Source organism: Pleurodeles waltl, chromosome 4_2 (assembly GCF_031143425.1).
Source record: "Pleurodeles waltl isolate 20211129_DDA chromosome 4_2, aPleWal1.hap1.20221129, whole genome shotgun sequence".
NCBI classification, from domain to species: domain Eukaryota; kingdom Metazoa; phylum Chordata; class Amphibia; order Caudata; family Salamandridae; genus Pleurodeles; species Pleurodeles waltl.
In genome coordinates this window covers 774,784,277-774,796,827 of record NC_090443.1, presented here as the reverse complement: position 1 = coordinate 774,796,827, position 12,551 = coordinate 774,784,277, and the positions used below count along the sequence as shown (strand labels likewise).

At 47.1% G+C, this 12,551-nt stretch overlaps 2 protein-coding genes across 2 annotated transcripts in view; one reads left to right on the top strand and one right to left on the bottom strand.

Annotated features, from left to right (window-relative positions):
• Positions 1–12,551, top strand: part of TNNI3K (TNNI3 interacting kinase) — a 2,589,932-nt gene that overhangs the window by 2,193,726 nt on the left and 383,655 nt on the right. The gene's annotated exons all lie outside the window — the stretch shown is intronic.
• LRRC53 (leucine rich repeat containing 53) overlaps positions 1–12,551 on the bottom strand; it is a 179,678-nt gene that overhangs the window by 11,361 nt on the left and 155,766 nt on the right. Inside the window, exon 7 of the mRNA XM_069233133.1 lies at positions 3,203–3,444. Coding sequence (XP_069089234.1) covers positions 3,203–3,444 — 242 coding nt within the window. The remainder of the gene's footprint in view (positions 1–3,202; positions 3,445–12,551) is intronic.

The following is a 12,551-nucleotide window of genomic DNA, read 5'->3' as shown; positions in this document are numbered from 1 at the left end:
GAAATGACCAACATAAAAAGAGACACTCACCTTTAGGAACACAGACACGTCAGCAGCCGCCATGGAACCTGAACTGGAAGTCTTCACACTGCTCCTGCTGGCCATACAACTCCAGAACCAGCGAAAGCGATGAAGACAATGCCGGTAAGTATACACACCTAGCACACACTGGTGGGAAGGCCATTAGTACACACCCACACACAACACACAACCCAGCCACGGCTAGCCACGTCCACACGTAAACATACACCTGTACCAACATACAAACAAATCTACATACATACGCACAAACAACACACACCACCTCCAACATTTACATGTCATACACACACCACACACACACACACTACCGCCACTGTTAGACATCCACACACAACACCACCCAATCACATAACCACAACACCATCACAACCACACAAACATATTGGCAGAGAGGCACAGCTCACACCTCCAAAGGAAAACACATACTGCCACCAACACGTAACAACAGCACACAACCAATACAAACAATAACACTGCCAAACAACATGTCACATCACATGCCGTGTCCACCCAAAACACAAAGTACATCACAGATGTATCATAACACATACACCACTGCCACACAATGCCACATAACACCAACACAAAACATCACAACAAGTCCATAGTACAACTCACCCACACAACTCATGCTGCTACAAAAACACATCGCATACATTGAAGACACACACCAAATCGCACATATACAACACATACATCTGGAAGGAAAGGCAAGACAAGTATGTAAACCATGCCACCAACAGGTGACTGGTGCATATATATTAAATTATTGTGGTCAGTAAAAAAATAACTATTTGTACACAAGAGGACAAATGGCCAGTCCACAAGTCTCTATTGCCCCAGACACACTGGGCTGAGTTCCTGTCTCCAACTTGCCTCCTGAATGCAAAGTGGCCTCCACATGGCAGGGGAATCAATGGGGCATGCAGGCACCTCAGGGGCAAGGGGGGGCTAAGGTGGGGGTTTGGGTTTGGGAGGGCAGTCCTTAGGTTTGGGTTTGGGTAGGGGGTCCTTAGGTTTGGGAGGGGGGCTTTGGATGTTGATTTTGAGGGTGGGGCTTTCCCCTTCGTATGACCCTTAAGAGGAGGGCCCTTACCCTTTGGTATGGTGGCACTACAATGGGGGGGCCATGGGAGGAGTGGGAGGTGGAAGGATTGGGAATTCGGATGGAATGATGGCGCTTGGGGGAAATAGCAATAGGGTCAAACTTGTACAGGAAACGTTTTTTTAGGAACACTAGGGCGATCATGAAAAAAACAGGTGGGAGGGGAAGGAGAGGGAGTGGTTGTGAGGTGTGTTTTGACAGGTGCCTTGGTGTAGGTGCATGGGTGGAATCCATGTGTGTGTCTGTTGAGTAGGTGATGGTGAACGTTTAGGTGTCTTGGGAGGAGGGGAGAGGAGGCGCAGGGAGATGAGAGGGAGGATTTGTGAGTGTATGATGTGGTGGTGTCTGCAGGTAGGGTAGATGTGCTGCATGTGGGGGTGTTGATAGTTGTGCTTGTGGTATATGAGGTGCATGAATGAGGGTCTGCTATTGTGGTGACGTTGGGAATGAGGGCACTTGTGGTAGAATCTGGGAATGATGATGAGGTAACTGCAGGTTTGAGTGGTGTATTGGCTGTGAGGGGGAGGTGCTGGGGGAGTGCTGGGGTAGTCCATGTAGGGAGTGGATGTTGTGTCTGCATATATCTGTTGTGTGTGTGCATGGCGGTGGTGGCTTTTGTGATGCTTGCGTTTGTCCTTGCGAACCGTGTCTGCTGATGTAGATGCATGTTGGTATGAAAGTGTGCCTTGGATGGGTGTGGGGAGAGAGGTGTGGGTTTGGGAACAGGTAGCTGGAGGGAGGATGGAATAATAAGGGACACTGGTTGCCATCAATGATGAGGCCAGAGCCTGCAAGGATCTCTGCAGGGTGTCCAGGGCACCTTGAATGCCTTCCAGGTAGGCTAGGGACTGCTGCATCTGTGATGCCAGTCCCTGGATTGCATTCACGATGGTTGACTGCCCCACAGAGAGAGACCTCCAGCGGTCAATAGCTACCTCATTGATGGCAGCAGGGCTGACTGAGGGAAGGGGAAGAGGTACCAGCGGCAAAGGAGATGCCCACCCTCCTGGGTGAGCAGGCACGGGCAACTTGGTGGGGAGCTACAGGGAGGGTGGTGCTGGTAAGGGGGGTTGGTGGACAAGGATGGTGCTGGGATGGTCCCAGATGGGTCTGCCACCGCAAGGGAGCATCCATTGGAGGAGGAATCTAAAGATGTTGTCATCGATCCTGTCTCCCCCGTGGCACTCCCCTCGCCCTCCTGCCCCACTGGTCCCCTCGGCTCCGCTGGTATCAGCCTTCTAGGTCCAGGGGGCTGCAGCTTCCCCACTTGCCTGTGCCACTTCTCCTTCACCTAATGATGCTGATGCACATAAAGATAGAGGAGGAGAAGGAGGGAGGGTGGCAGAAAAAGATAGGGTGCAATGGGTCAATGCTAACCAAATATTCACACAGAGTAACATCATTATCTGCCGCTATGCCATGGCAGACCATATCTTCACATATACATGCAACGACAGTAGGAAATCATGGGGTCAACTACAGTAATGCTGATGTAAACTGCTGATGTGGGAACATTTGCACCAATGGACTTGATGAGGGTCATGCTAGTCATACTTTCCCAGTACTTGACACATACTTGACAAATGGTTGTTCCTATTGACATATCCTGTACTCTTTACTCAACAGTATCCTGCATGGGTAGGTAGCATGCCCACTAAACCATCAACAATATGCACGGTAAAATCTTGGCCCACTGCGCCTATCTACACATGCAGTGCAAGGCAGCTGAATAAGGACTCACTAATTATCTCTGTCACAGTGGTAGACTGATAGTGATGGCAATGCCCTGGCACCTCAGGTATGCTGATGCTGATGGTAGGAGTTGGGCTCTTAAACTTTGTCAAGGTTTACCACACAAATCCCACTTTGGAAGTAAATGCCCTCATAAGTCACTGTCTGCATGGTATAGGCACACATCTTTGATACCAATCCTGCCAGGGTGGCTGATACCCATGGTCGACGTGTATCAACAGTGATCCATGCTACATCTTCACACTAGTATGCAACCCAAAGCCATACAAACAGTACATTATCGAGGTGTAAGTGTGTACTTACCCCCTTGTGGCTGCTATGCTGCCCTCAAGCTTCCATCCAACTATTAGGGGGATCACGGTCCGACGGGCACCCCTCTCTTTTTGGGAGGGCATCCCCAGCTCGGCCTCTGCGGTCTTCCAGGCCGAGCGTCTCAGGTCCTCCCACCGCTTTCTGCAGTGGGTGCTCCGCCAGCTATAGAACCCCAGGTTCTGCACTTGCTTGGCGATGGCATGCCAAATCCCCTTCTTCTGATGGGCGCTGACCTGCATGGGTGACACAGACAAAAGGGCAATGGGGGTCATTCCGACCCTGGCGGTTGACTACCGCCAGGGCCGGGGACCGCGGATGCACCGCCAACAGGCTGGCGGTGCATCCATGGGCATTCTGACCGCGGCGGTACAGCCGCGGTCAGAAACGGGAAACCGGCGGTGTCCCGCCGGTTTCCCGCTGCCCTAGGGAATCCTCCATGGCGGCGCTGCAGGCAGCGCCGCATGGGGATTCCGACCCCCTTACCGCCAGCCTGGTTCTGGCGGTTTTGACCGCCAGAACCTGGCTGGCGGTAACGGGTGTCATGGGGCCCCTGGGGGCCCCTGCAGTGCCCATGCCAATGGCATGGGCACTGCAGGGGCCCCCTAACAGGGCCCCACCAAGATTTTCAGTGTCTGCCAAGCAGACACTGAAAATCGCGACGGGTGCAACTGCACCCGTCGCACCCCTTCCACTCCACCGGCTCCATTCGGAGCCGGCATCCACATAGAAGGGGGTTTCCCGCTGGGCTGGCGGACGGCCTTCTGGCGGTCGCCCGCCAGCCCAGCGGGAAACTCAGAATTACCGCGGCGGTCTTTTGACCGCACAGCGGTATTCTGACGGTAGGACTTTGGTGGGCGGCCTCCGCCGCCCGCCAAAGTCAGAATGACCCCCAAAGTCATGTAGAATGGAATCACAGGGACAGCAGTGGACATCACACATCAGACACATCACATGGCCACACTAATGTGTCTTCACGCGACTAACGCTCCGACTCCTTACCCATCTCCATGCATCCACTCCATCTGCCTCAGCCCAAAGCTTTTCAAGCTCACACACATCAGTATCAGACAGGACAGTGACAGTGGCCTCACCTGCTGCTCTGGTGCACCATACAACTGAATCTGGGTAGGACCCCGTCCACAAGCTTCTCCAGCTCCTCCTGGGTGAAGGCTGGGGCCCTGTATCCTGCATGACTTGGCATATTGGCTTCCAGAGTCAGAACACAGCAGCATGCGCAATGGAGGTCTTACTTGCACGAGTGTCAGGAATCAAGTGAGCTATGCTACAGAAAATGGCACGGCCACTGCGCACATTACTGTCACCCCTGGTCTCACAGTCTCCTATTGGCAACGTTCGCCAATGACGAGGTGCCAGGCGAGTGAGACCACCTGCCGCCATGACGACTAGCACCAGCAGAATTAGCTCACTTCTATTGGTCCTGTACATGCAGAACAGGCAGCTGTCATTTTACTTGTAGGTAGTGTATTGCAGGTAAATTTTAGGTGCGTCATGGATGAAATGTAGCAACTACTGCATAGAATGACTATGTCCAAACATTGAACACACCAACTTTTGGCTTATTCTCTCTCCCATTCCCTGATACCATGCAATGGTGAGAATGAGACATGCCCCTGTGTACAGGCCCCTAGTCGGCCTTGCTACCCTGGAAGAGAGACTCGTCATGAAGACATACAGTCTGAACCATGAGACCATCATGGAGCTGTGTGCCCAGTTGGAGCCAGATCTGTTGCCTGCCATACATCATCCCCATGCCATCCCTCCCATAGTACAGGTGTTGTCAGTCCTCCACTTCTTTGCCTCAGGGTCGTTCCAGATGACAGTGGGCTTGGCAGCAGGGATGTCACAGCCAATGTTCAGTCTTGAAGGATGTACTATGTGGTTTACTCAAACACCTGCCCCGCTACATCAGGTTCATTCAACGTGCAGATTTGGCCACTGTTAAAGTTAACTTCTATGATATGACAAATATATCCGTCATGTGATTGGGCCATTGATGGCACCCACATTGCCTTTGTTCCTCCCAGAAGAAATTAACAAGTGTACAGGAACTGGAAAAACCTTTACTCCATTAATGTCCAGGTGGTGTGTCTCGTGACCAATATATATCCCTAGTTACGGCCAAGTTCTCTGTTCATGACTCCTACATTCTTAGGAACAGCAACATTCCACACATGATGGCACAACTACAGAGGGATAGGGCCTGCCTCATTGGTATTTATCCAATAGTATGTGTTCCCCTGTTATCTCACCTCTCTTCACATTCTGCCTTGTGTCACTACCGTTATTGAGATGGATCAAACATTTGTGCACACAGGTGACTCTGGCTATCCTAACCTTCCCTGGTTGCTGACACCTGTGAGATATTTGACTACAGATGGTGAAAACCATTTCAATGAGGCCCACGGCAGGACAAGATGTGTCATCGAGAGAACGTTTGGGCTACTGAAGGCCAGATTCTGATCTATACATGTCTCTGGACGTGCCATGCTCTACAGACCACTAAAAGTCTGCCAGATCGTTGTTGCCTCCTGCATGCTACACAATCTGGCCCTGAGATGTCACAACCCATTACTGAATGTAGAAGAGACGCAGCTGGACCAGTGGCTGAAGATGGTGACATAGAAGGTGATGAGGAGGCAGATGATGAAGATGCAGTTGACTCTAGAGCATAGTTGGTTCACCAATACTTCCAATGACAAACAGGTATGTGTGAACGGTTTTGAATTTGACCTGTACTCCTGTCTGCCTTGTGACATACCTCCTCCTGGTGTGTGTCATCCATGGAGGTTTTGAGTGCAGCTATCCCTCTGGGTGGGTTTGGAGGGCATATTGCCCATCAGGGAAGGTACTACTGTTCAAATGTCAGTGCTATTTTCACTCTGCTGTTCTGCAGCATCACACCTGCAAAGTATTGGCCATGTTGCATGTTCCCTGTACTGCTACGTCAACTGCTATCGAATTGCCAAACATAGTGGTGTCATCAGTATTGCTACTTGTCCTCCCAGTCCACAATGGGAGAATGTATAACCTAACTTTTACTTTTACTGACTGTGGAATATGCCTTTTGTTGAGTATTGTCAGCTGTGAGGGAAAGACCATTGGGTATGGATGTCTATGAAGACATCCATGGATAAATGGGTGAGATTCCACTTGCCAAATCACACTAGGGAGCATGGCATTATACTGCATGTGTTTTGAGTGGCTTACATTGACTCCTATAATGATAGTTGTCCCTGTCTTGGTCTACTTGCATGCCATTCATGTGGTGCATCTACGGTTCACATGGTGACACATGTATCCAGAAGACGTGTGCTCTACTTTCATCCCTCTTGCATTTTTGCTCACCCTTCTGTCATTCTCACAGACTTTTGAAGGTCAGTGGGTTACTGGTTATGACATGTTGTACAACTGGAAATCGTACAAGTTAAAATAAAGACATGTAGGCAGTAGCTGTGCTCAAAGGTGTTTAATGTGAGTTGAAAGTGCAATAGGTGATGAGTGGGGTCATGGTGGGTGTAATCATCAGAGTAGGTGTCCCAGCTGTAGGTAGTCCAGGTTCAGTTTCCAAGGGGCCAGGGGAAAATGGAGAGATGACAGTGGACAGTCAACACTGTGTGTCAGTGGCACACAAGGGAGAATGTTCAGAAGAGGGTCACTTCCTGGCAGTGGATTTGGTCTTGCAGGATATCTGGATGGTGGACCTTGCTTGCGTGTTGGTTCCTCAGCTACAGAGGAAGGAGTGCTGGTGGTCTGCGGGTCCTCTGACAGGGCCTTCATTCCACTAGCTGCCGCAGAAGTAGAGGGCTCAATTAGAATGTGGCTAGTGGAAGGGGTCTGCTGGTGGGTGGAGGACGCATGCAGGATGGTGGTGAGTTCCTTGAGCACCCCGCAATGGAGGCCATAGTGGCATTGAGGGTCTGCAACTGCTGCATGGCCTCCTGGTGGTATTCCCTCTGCAGCATCTGGTTCTCCTGCAAGGTTGTGAGGATCTGGCCCATCTTCTCCTGGGATTAGTGGTATGCTCCCAGGACATGGAAGATGGCCTCCTGGCCAGTTTTTTGCCTTGGGTGCCCCATCCCTTGGGCCAGAGGTGTCCTCCCACTGCCCCTTGCCCTCTGTGCCTGTGCCCCTAGCACAGTGTGCACACTCCCAGTTGCACCAGGACCTTCTACGAGTTGGGTGTGTGGGCTTGACTCTGGTACCTGCACCGTAGGGCACACTGCTGATTGAACAGTCCCTGGGACACAGGTTTGGAGGTGGATGGTTGGCTGTGGTGTTCTGGCCACTGCAGTGGGGGACTCCAATGTGTCCAGGGTGGGGTTGGTGGTGGTGTACTGACCAGTTGGCCTAAATGGGACAGGCAAGGCGTCAATGTCCAGACTTCCAATGGGGCCTTCATACTGGGCAGGGCTGTCTGTCTCTGGCATCCTCTGCAGGGTGGCAGTGGCAGGGGTACCTGTGGATGCAAAGGGAGGGGGTTACATTGTGGAGATGTACTTGTTTGTATCATTGTCTGATGCATGGAGTTGCTTGACTTGCTTCTCAGTGATGGTAATGATAGAAATGATAGATGCAACACTGCAGACATTGTTTGCGGGTGACGGATTGTGACATTGTTTCCATGTTCCATTGAGGGTTGAGGATAGTGGATTGCATTACTGTCAAATTCAGTCAAAGCATCCAGTTGGAGTAGCATGTGCTATGATTTTCCATGCAGGTGTTCCACTGTGAAGTGGGACAGCAATTTTTGATGTGTAGGGAGTGAAGCATTGTGGGAGTTGTGGTGCTTGGCATTGTGATTGGTACCTGTCCACTAGAGAGGGACTATTTGGGGATAGTGGGAGTCTGGTGGTGTGGCATGCAGGGGAGGGGCATGTGGTAATTGGGGGGTGCAGAAGTGTGAGATGGGGTGGATTGGGGACTGTTAGGGTGGTGGGGATGCATACTGTCAAGGAGTGGTTGGTGCCTGGGGAATGCTGTTGACTTACCAGAGTCGAGACCTGCGATGATTCCAGTCAGGCCCTCAGGATGCAGTATGTCCAAGACCTTCTTCTCCCACGATGTGAACTCGGGGAGGAGGTGGTGGCCCACCACCAGTCTTGTTAATGGCAATCTGACAACGTGAGGCCATGGAACGTACCTTCCCCCTAATTTGGAGGGCGGGATGTTGTCGGTGTGGGGTGGCTGGTGGTGGGACCGTCTCTCTCTCTCTCCCTCTTTCGGCCTGGCGGTGTGGGATTTGTGACTGTATTTCAGCTGTCTTCAGTCTTTGACTTCTAATACGGCAGTCACGGTACTGCATCACTTGTGGTCTTTTGGCGTCCGCCACCACAGCGGTCTTGCCATAAGATCGCCAAACTCGTAATAAGGGTCTCTGTGTTGTCCAATTCAAGAGGCTGTCTGTCAGCCATCACCTCCCAACCCAACTCTCTCTTCATTTGATTGCCAAGTAAATTGCTCATTATCAGGCTGTGTCCATCACTGCAAGAGACACAACGTCTGATTTTGTCTTTCTTTTTATAGTATTTTGAGTGAATCATAAATGAAACGTACAATAGATAGTGAATATTCAAAATTTGGAGCCACTGTGTGATCTGTATTAAGTATGTTATGTGGCTCACTTTTTTATTTTTCTATGATTTCATACTATATTTTGTCTTCAACTTGCTACAACTAAAACATTCTCCGGTGTCAATCCAAAATATTTTTGAAAAATCTCACAGTAGAAAGCAGGTTAGTTCGTTTTGCTGATGTTATATTAAACTGTATACTCTACACATCAATTCATTTGGATGTTTGTGTTTTTTCCGGATACTAGTGCAGCCCTCTTTTAGGGGCTGTTGTAATCTTCTTATATATGTTAAACTTAGATCTTTTCTCTATGAAGCAAAATGCCGTCCCATGTTTACTGGTAAGAATTGTCTGCGAGTGCTACATTTTGTCAAAGAAAATGCCACAAGAACTTACGATTATGACTACTGTGTATCAATGCTAGATTTTATATTTGAGACTTTAGGAAGGACACATGTAGAAATTTCTTAAGGCTGGAAAACACTTCTTTCCGGTTTAGAAAACTTCAAAGACTTACAGTTCAGAAAATTGTAGAGGTCAGTAACTTAATTTAAAATGGTGGTCTCACTAATATTTAGTGTAACATAATGTAAACTGTATTAGACTTATATACGCTGTATGTTAGTCAAATAAAATACACCAAGGAGGAATTTTAGGATTTTGGCAGGTTGCATTTTACTCATAAATATACAAGAGATTGTATTATCTTTTCACAAATGGTCCTTAGTTTGCAACTGCAACAAAGGTAAGACATATGAACTCAATGATGAGTTACAGCAATCTCAGTGAATGAGCTTGAAGAACAGTAAAAGGCATATTGCTTGTAGATTCCCAAATTATTATTTTTTGTTTAATTTACCATTCCAAGATGACATACACCCACCTTTGATCAGTATTTAAAGAAAAGGAACTAAATTTGCATGAAAGAGTATTATGAGATAAGAGCATCTTGGCAACAAACTGCAGCTGCTGAGACCGCTAAACAAAATTATAAATTAAAAAAATGAGCAGGGAGAGGCAGGGGAGGAACAGTAGGCAGGTATAGGGAAGACGTAAGTGCCAAGGACTAGTGAGAACAAAGAGGAGGCACAATAGTGGAGCTGTATTAAAACAATTATATTACAAATTAAAAGGAGGGGGTAGGGAAGGGAAGCAACCAACATGCAAGCTTGTGGACAGGCAGGGGGCATGTTAGGAAGGACACAGCACACAGGGAACAGAGCAAGAAAACACATTTAATCCCACTGACTTGTAATAATAAAATCAAAACACGTTCCTAGAATGCAAGCAGTATCAGCAATGAGAGGACACAAGTCAATCAGTCAGAGCAATGAGCAACCACAAAGCTCCTGTGTAGGATAAGTACAAGAATAGGTAGGAAAACCATTAAATCAAGAGAAAGGAAGTGAGCCCTTCAATCACAAGCAAGAGGCTGACCCAAACCCCTCTCTTTATATTGGAAAAAATAGGTCTGCCCAACAGATAGTTCAAACCATCTACATCCAAGCCCTAACAATGTGCCCAAGCAGTGTGCATGAAAGAGCACCATAGCATTGCTGAGAGCAATCAATGTTGCTACCTTATAGGCATGTTTTCCATCATTTGTATCACCGAACACTGTACATCTCTCAAGGCAACAATAAAAGGTTCAGCGTTCTTTTAAACTAAGTTAAGTTCATCTGTTATAAGTACTGGGGCTAGAAAAAAAATCATAATATAACATCACTCCCCATTCCTAAATATTATTGGTTTATATATTTAGGAACTCACTTCCTAAAGTAAGCAAAAGGTTTTGTGAACAAGTGTTAGTACTTCAGTATTGCTTTCGCTGGGAATATTGCAGGCTTCTTCAAGCGCCCCTTCAATGAAAGGGCTGTAGCATATACATGCTCTAAGAAATTATTCAACTCACGAAATTCAGTGCTTTCAAAGGCATGGGCCATACAGAATTAAACAGTATCTAGAAACCGGAAGCAGAATTCAGATCAAAACGTGCTTTAAGGAGTGAAATGCAGGAGTAAATTGAAAGGTGTGCATACAACATATGTCTGGTGCTCAAACATATGTACTTTGGTTTCAGGCTTTGATTCATTAGTGTTACCATCAATTTTAACATTTTTATCAATCTGACAAACCCCTTTAGATATAATTTATATAAGATTTTCCATTTTCATTCCACTTTTTTTTTTATGTATCTAATAAGCTACTCAGATGAGTATATTTGGCAGAATGTGTCCCATTCTGGTATCACTCCTGACTAAAGATATTCTTCCTGATGCCTTTTGTATAAATCATGAAGGCAATAACTTCCCTTTGCATTTGCTACATGAAATGGTTTACTCTCGCCTGGCCTCTTACATGGGGTCTTCAGATTTAAAGAGATTTAAAGGTTTTTAACTACTGCAGAATGATCTACATTGTGCATGGATCTATGATCAAACAGAAACCATAGTGATGGGTGTAAAGAGTGGAATTCTCCTATACTTCATTGAATTCCAAGCTGTCACAAATGATGATCATGGGCAAACTAGGAAAATCTACATTAAAACTGATCAACAGTTGTAACAATTTGCCAATAGTGGAAGTCAATTATGTCAAGTTAGTTGATATGTGAGTCATTGTCACAGCATTTTAAGGCAATCCCAGGGTCTGTACCAGGGTTTGATTTATTTGCAAATAAGTGTTTATGTTTTTATATTTATTTATGTATTGATTAATTTTTAAAGTATATTATTATAACCATACTTTGCCACAAAGGCAGATTTGCTCTTTCAGAGCCGTCTCGCAGATGGTCTTTTCTGTTTATGATAACTCCAAGTTCTTTGCCCCAGGACTTCATCAGGGTCCTGATTAATACTGTCGATACCATCCCATTTTGCAACACTCTTGTGAGGGCTTATTTTCAATATGAGACAGCTTTTTTTTAATCAGGGTATGTTGTTTTATATTAATGCAACATAGACTAATAATATGATACTCTAAAAGCATGGTGAAACGACCCCAGCACCTGGGTCCAGGTGCTAGATTCAATGTGATTCATGCCATTTCTGTCCCTGAGACTCCATCAGGAGGCCAGCTAACTAGTCCTTGGAGTCACTCTGATGGTCCTGGGATTCAGATCCATTCCTTCTTACTCAGCCAGCAGGGCTGCTGGGCAAAAGGGTAGCGGAGTAGCAGTCTGTCTTGCAGAGCAGCCGAGTAGTCCTAAGTCGAGAGGTGTACCGAACAGTAAGCCTGATGGTCCTATTTTTATACATGGTGCTGTCTTTTTAGATTGACATTTTTCTAGAGAATTCCCTTTGAAGTACTTGACATTTCCTGACTCTCGTGCCCTAGCTCCAAGCTGGCTGCATGAATAATGTAGGGGTGACAAGTCCTTTGTGTGAAGGCAGCCTACAGCTTATTCAGCTGCAAGTGGGGCTGTGCCCACATCTGCCCCCCTGTCCTGCCAGTTGATGATCCATCCAGACACAATCTGTTGTGTGGCACTCTGGGAGAATGAAATGTCCAACTGCCAATTACACCCAGTCATGTGACCCAGGAACAGGCTGTAGGAACCAAATGGTTAGGGCAGGAAAATGGCAACTTACTAAAATGGCATGTTCAACATAGTAACTTAAAATCCAACTTCACCATTAAAGAGAATTTGTAATTACAATTTTTTAGACATCAAACACAAATTGTTTACCTATTCCCTACAAATGTTAGCACTTATTAAATAAAATAAGGTTAAATAAAATAAGGCAGC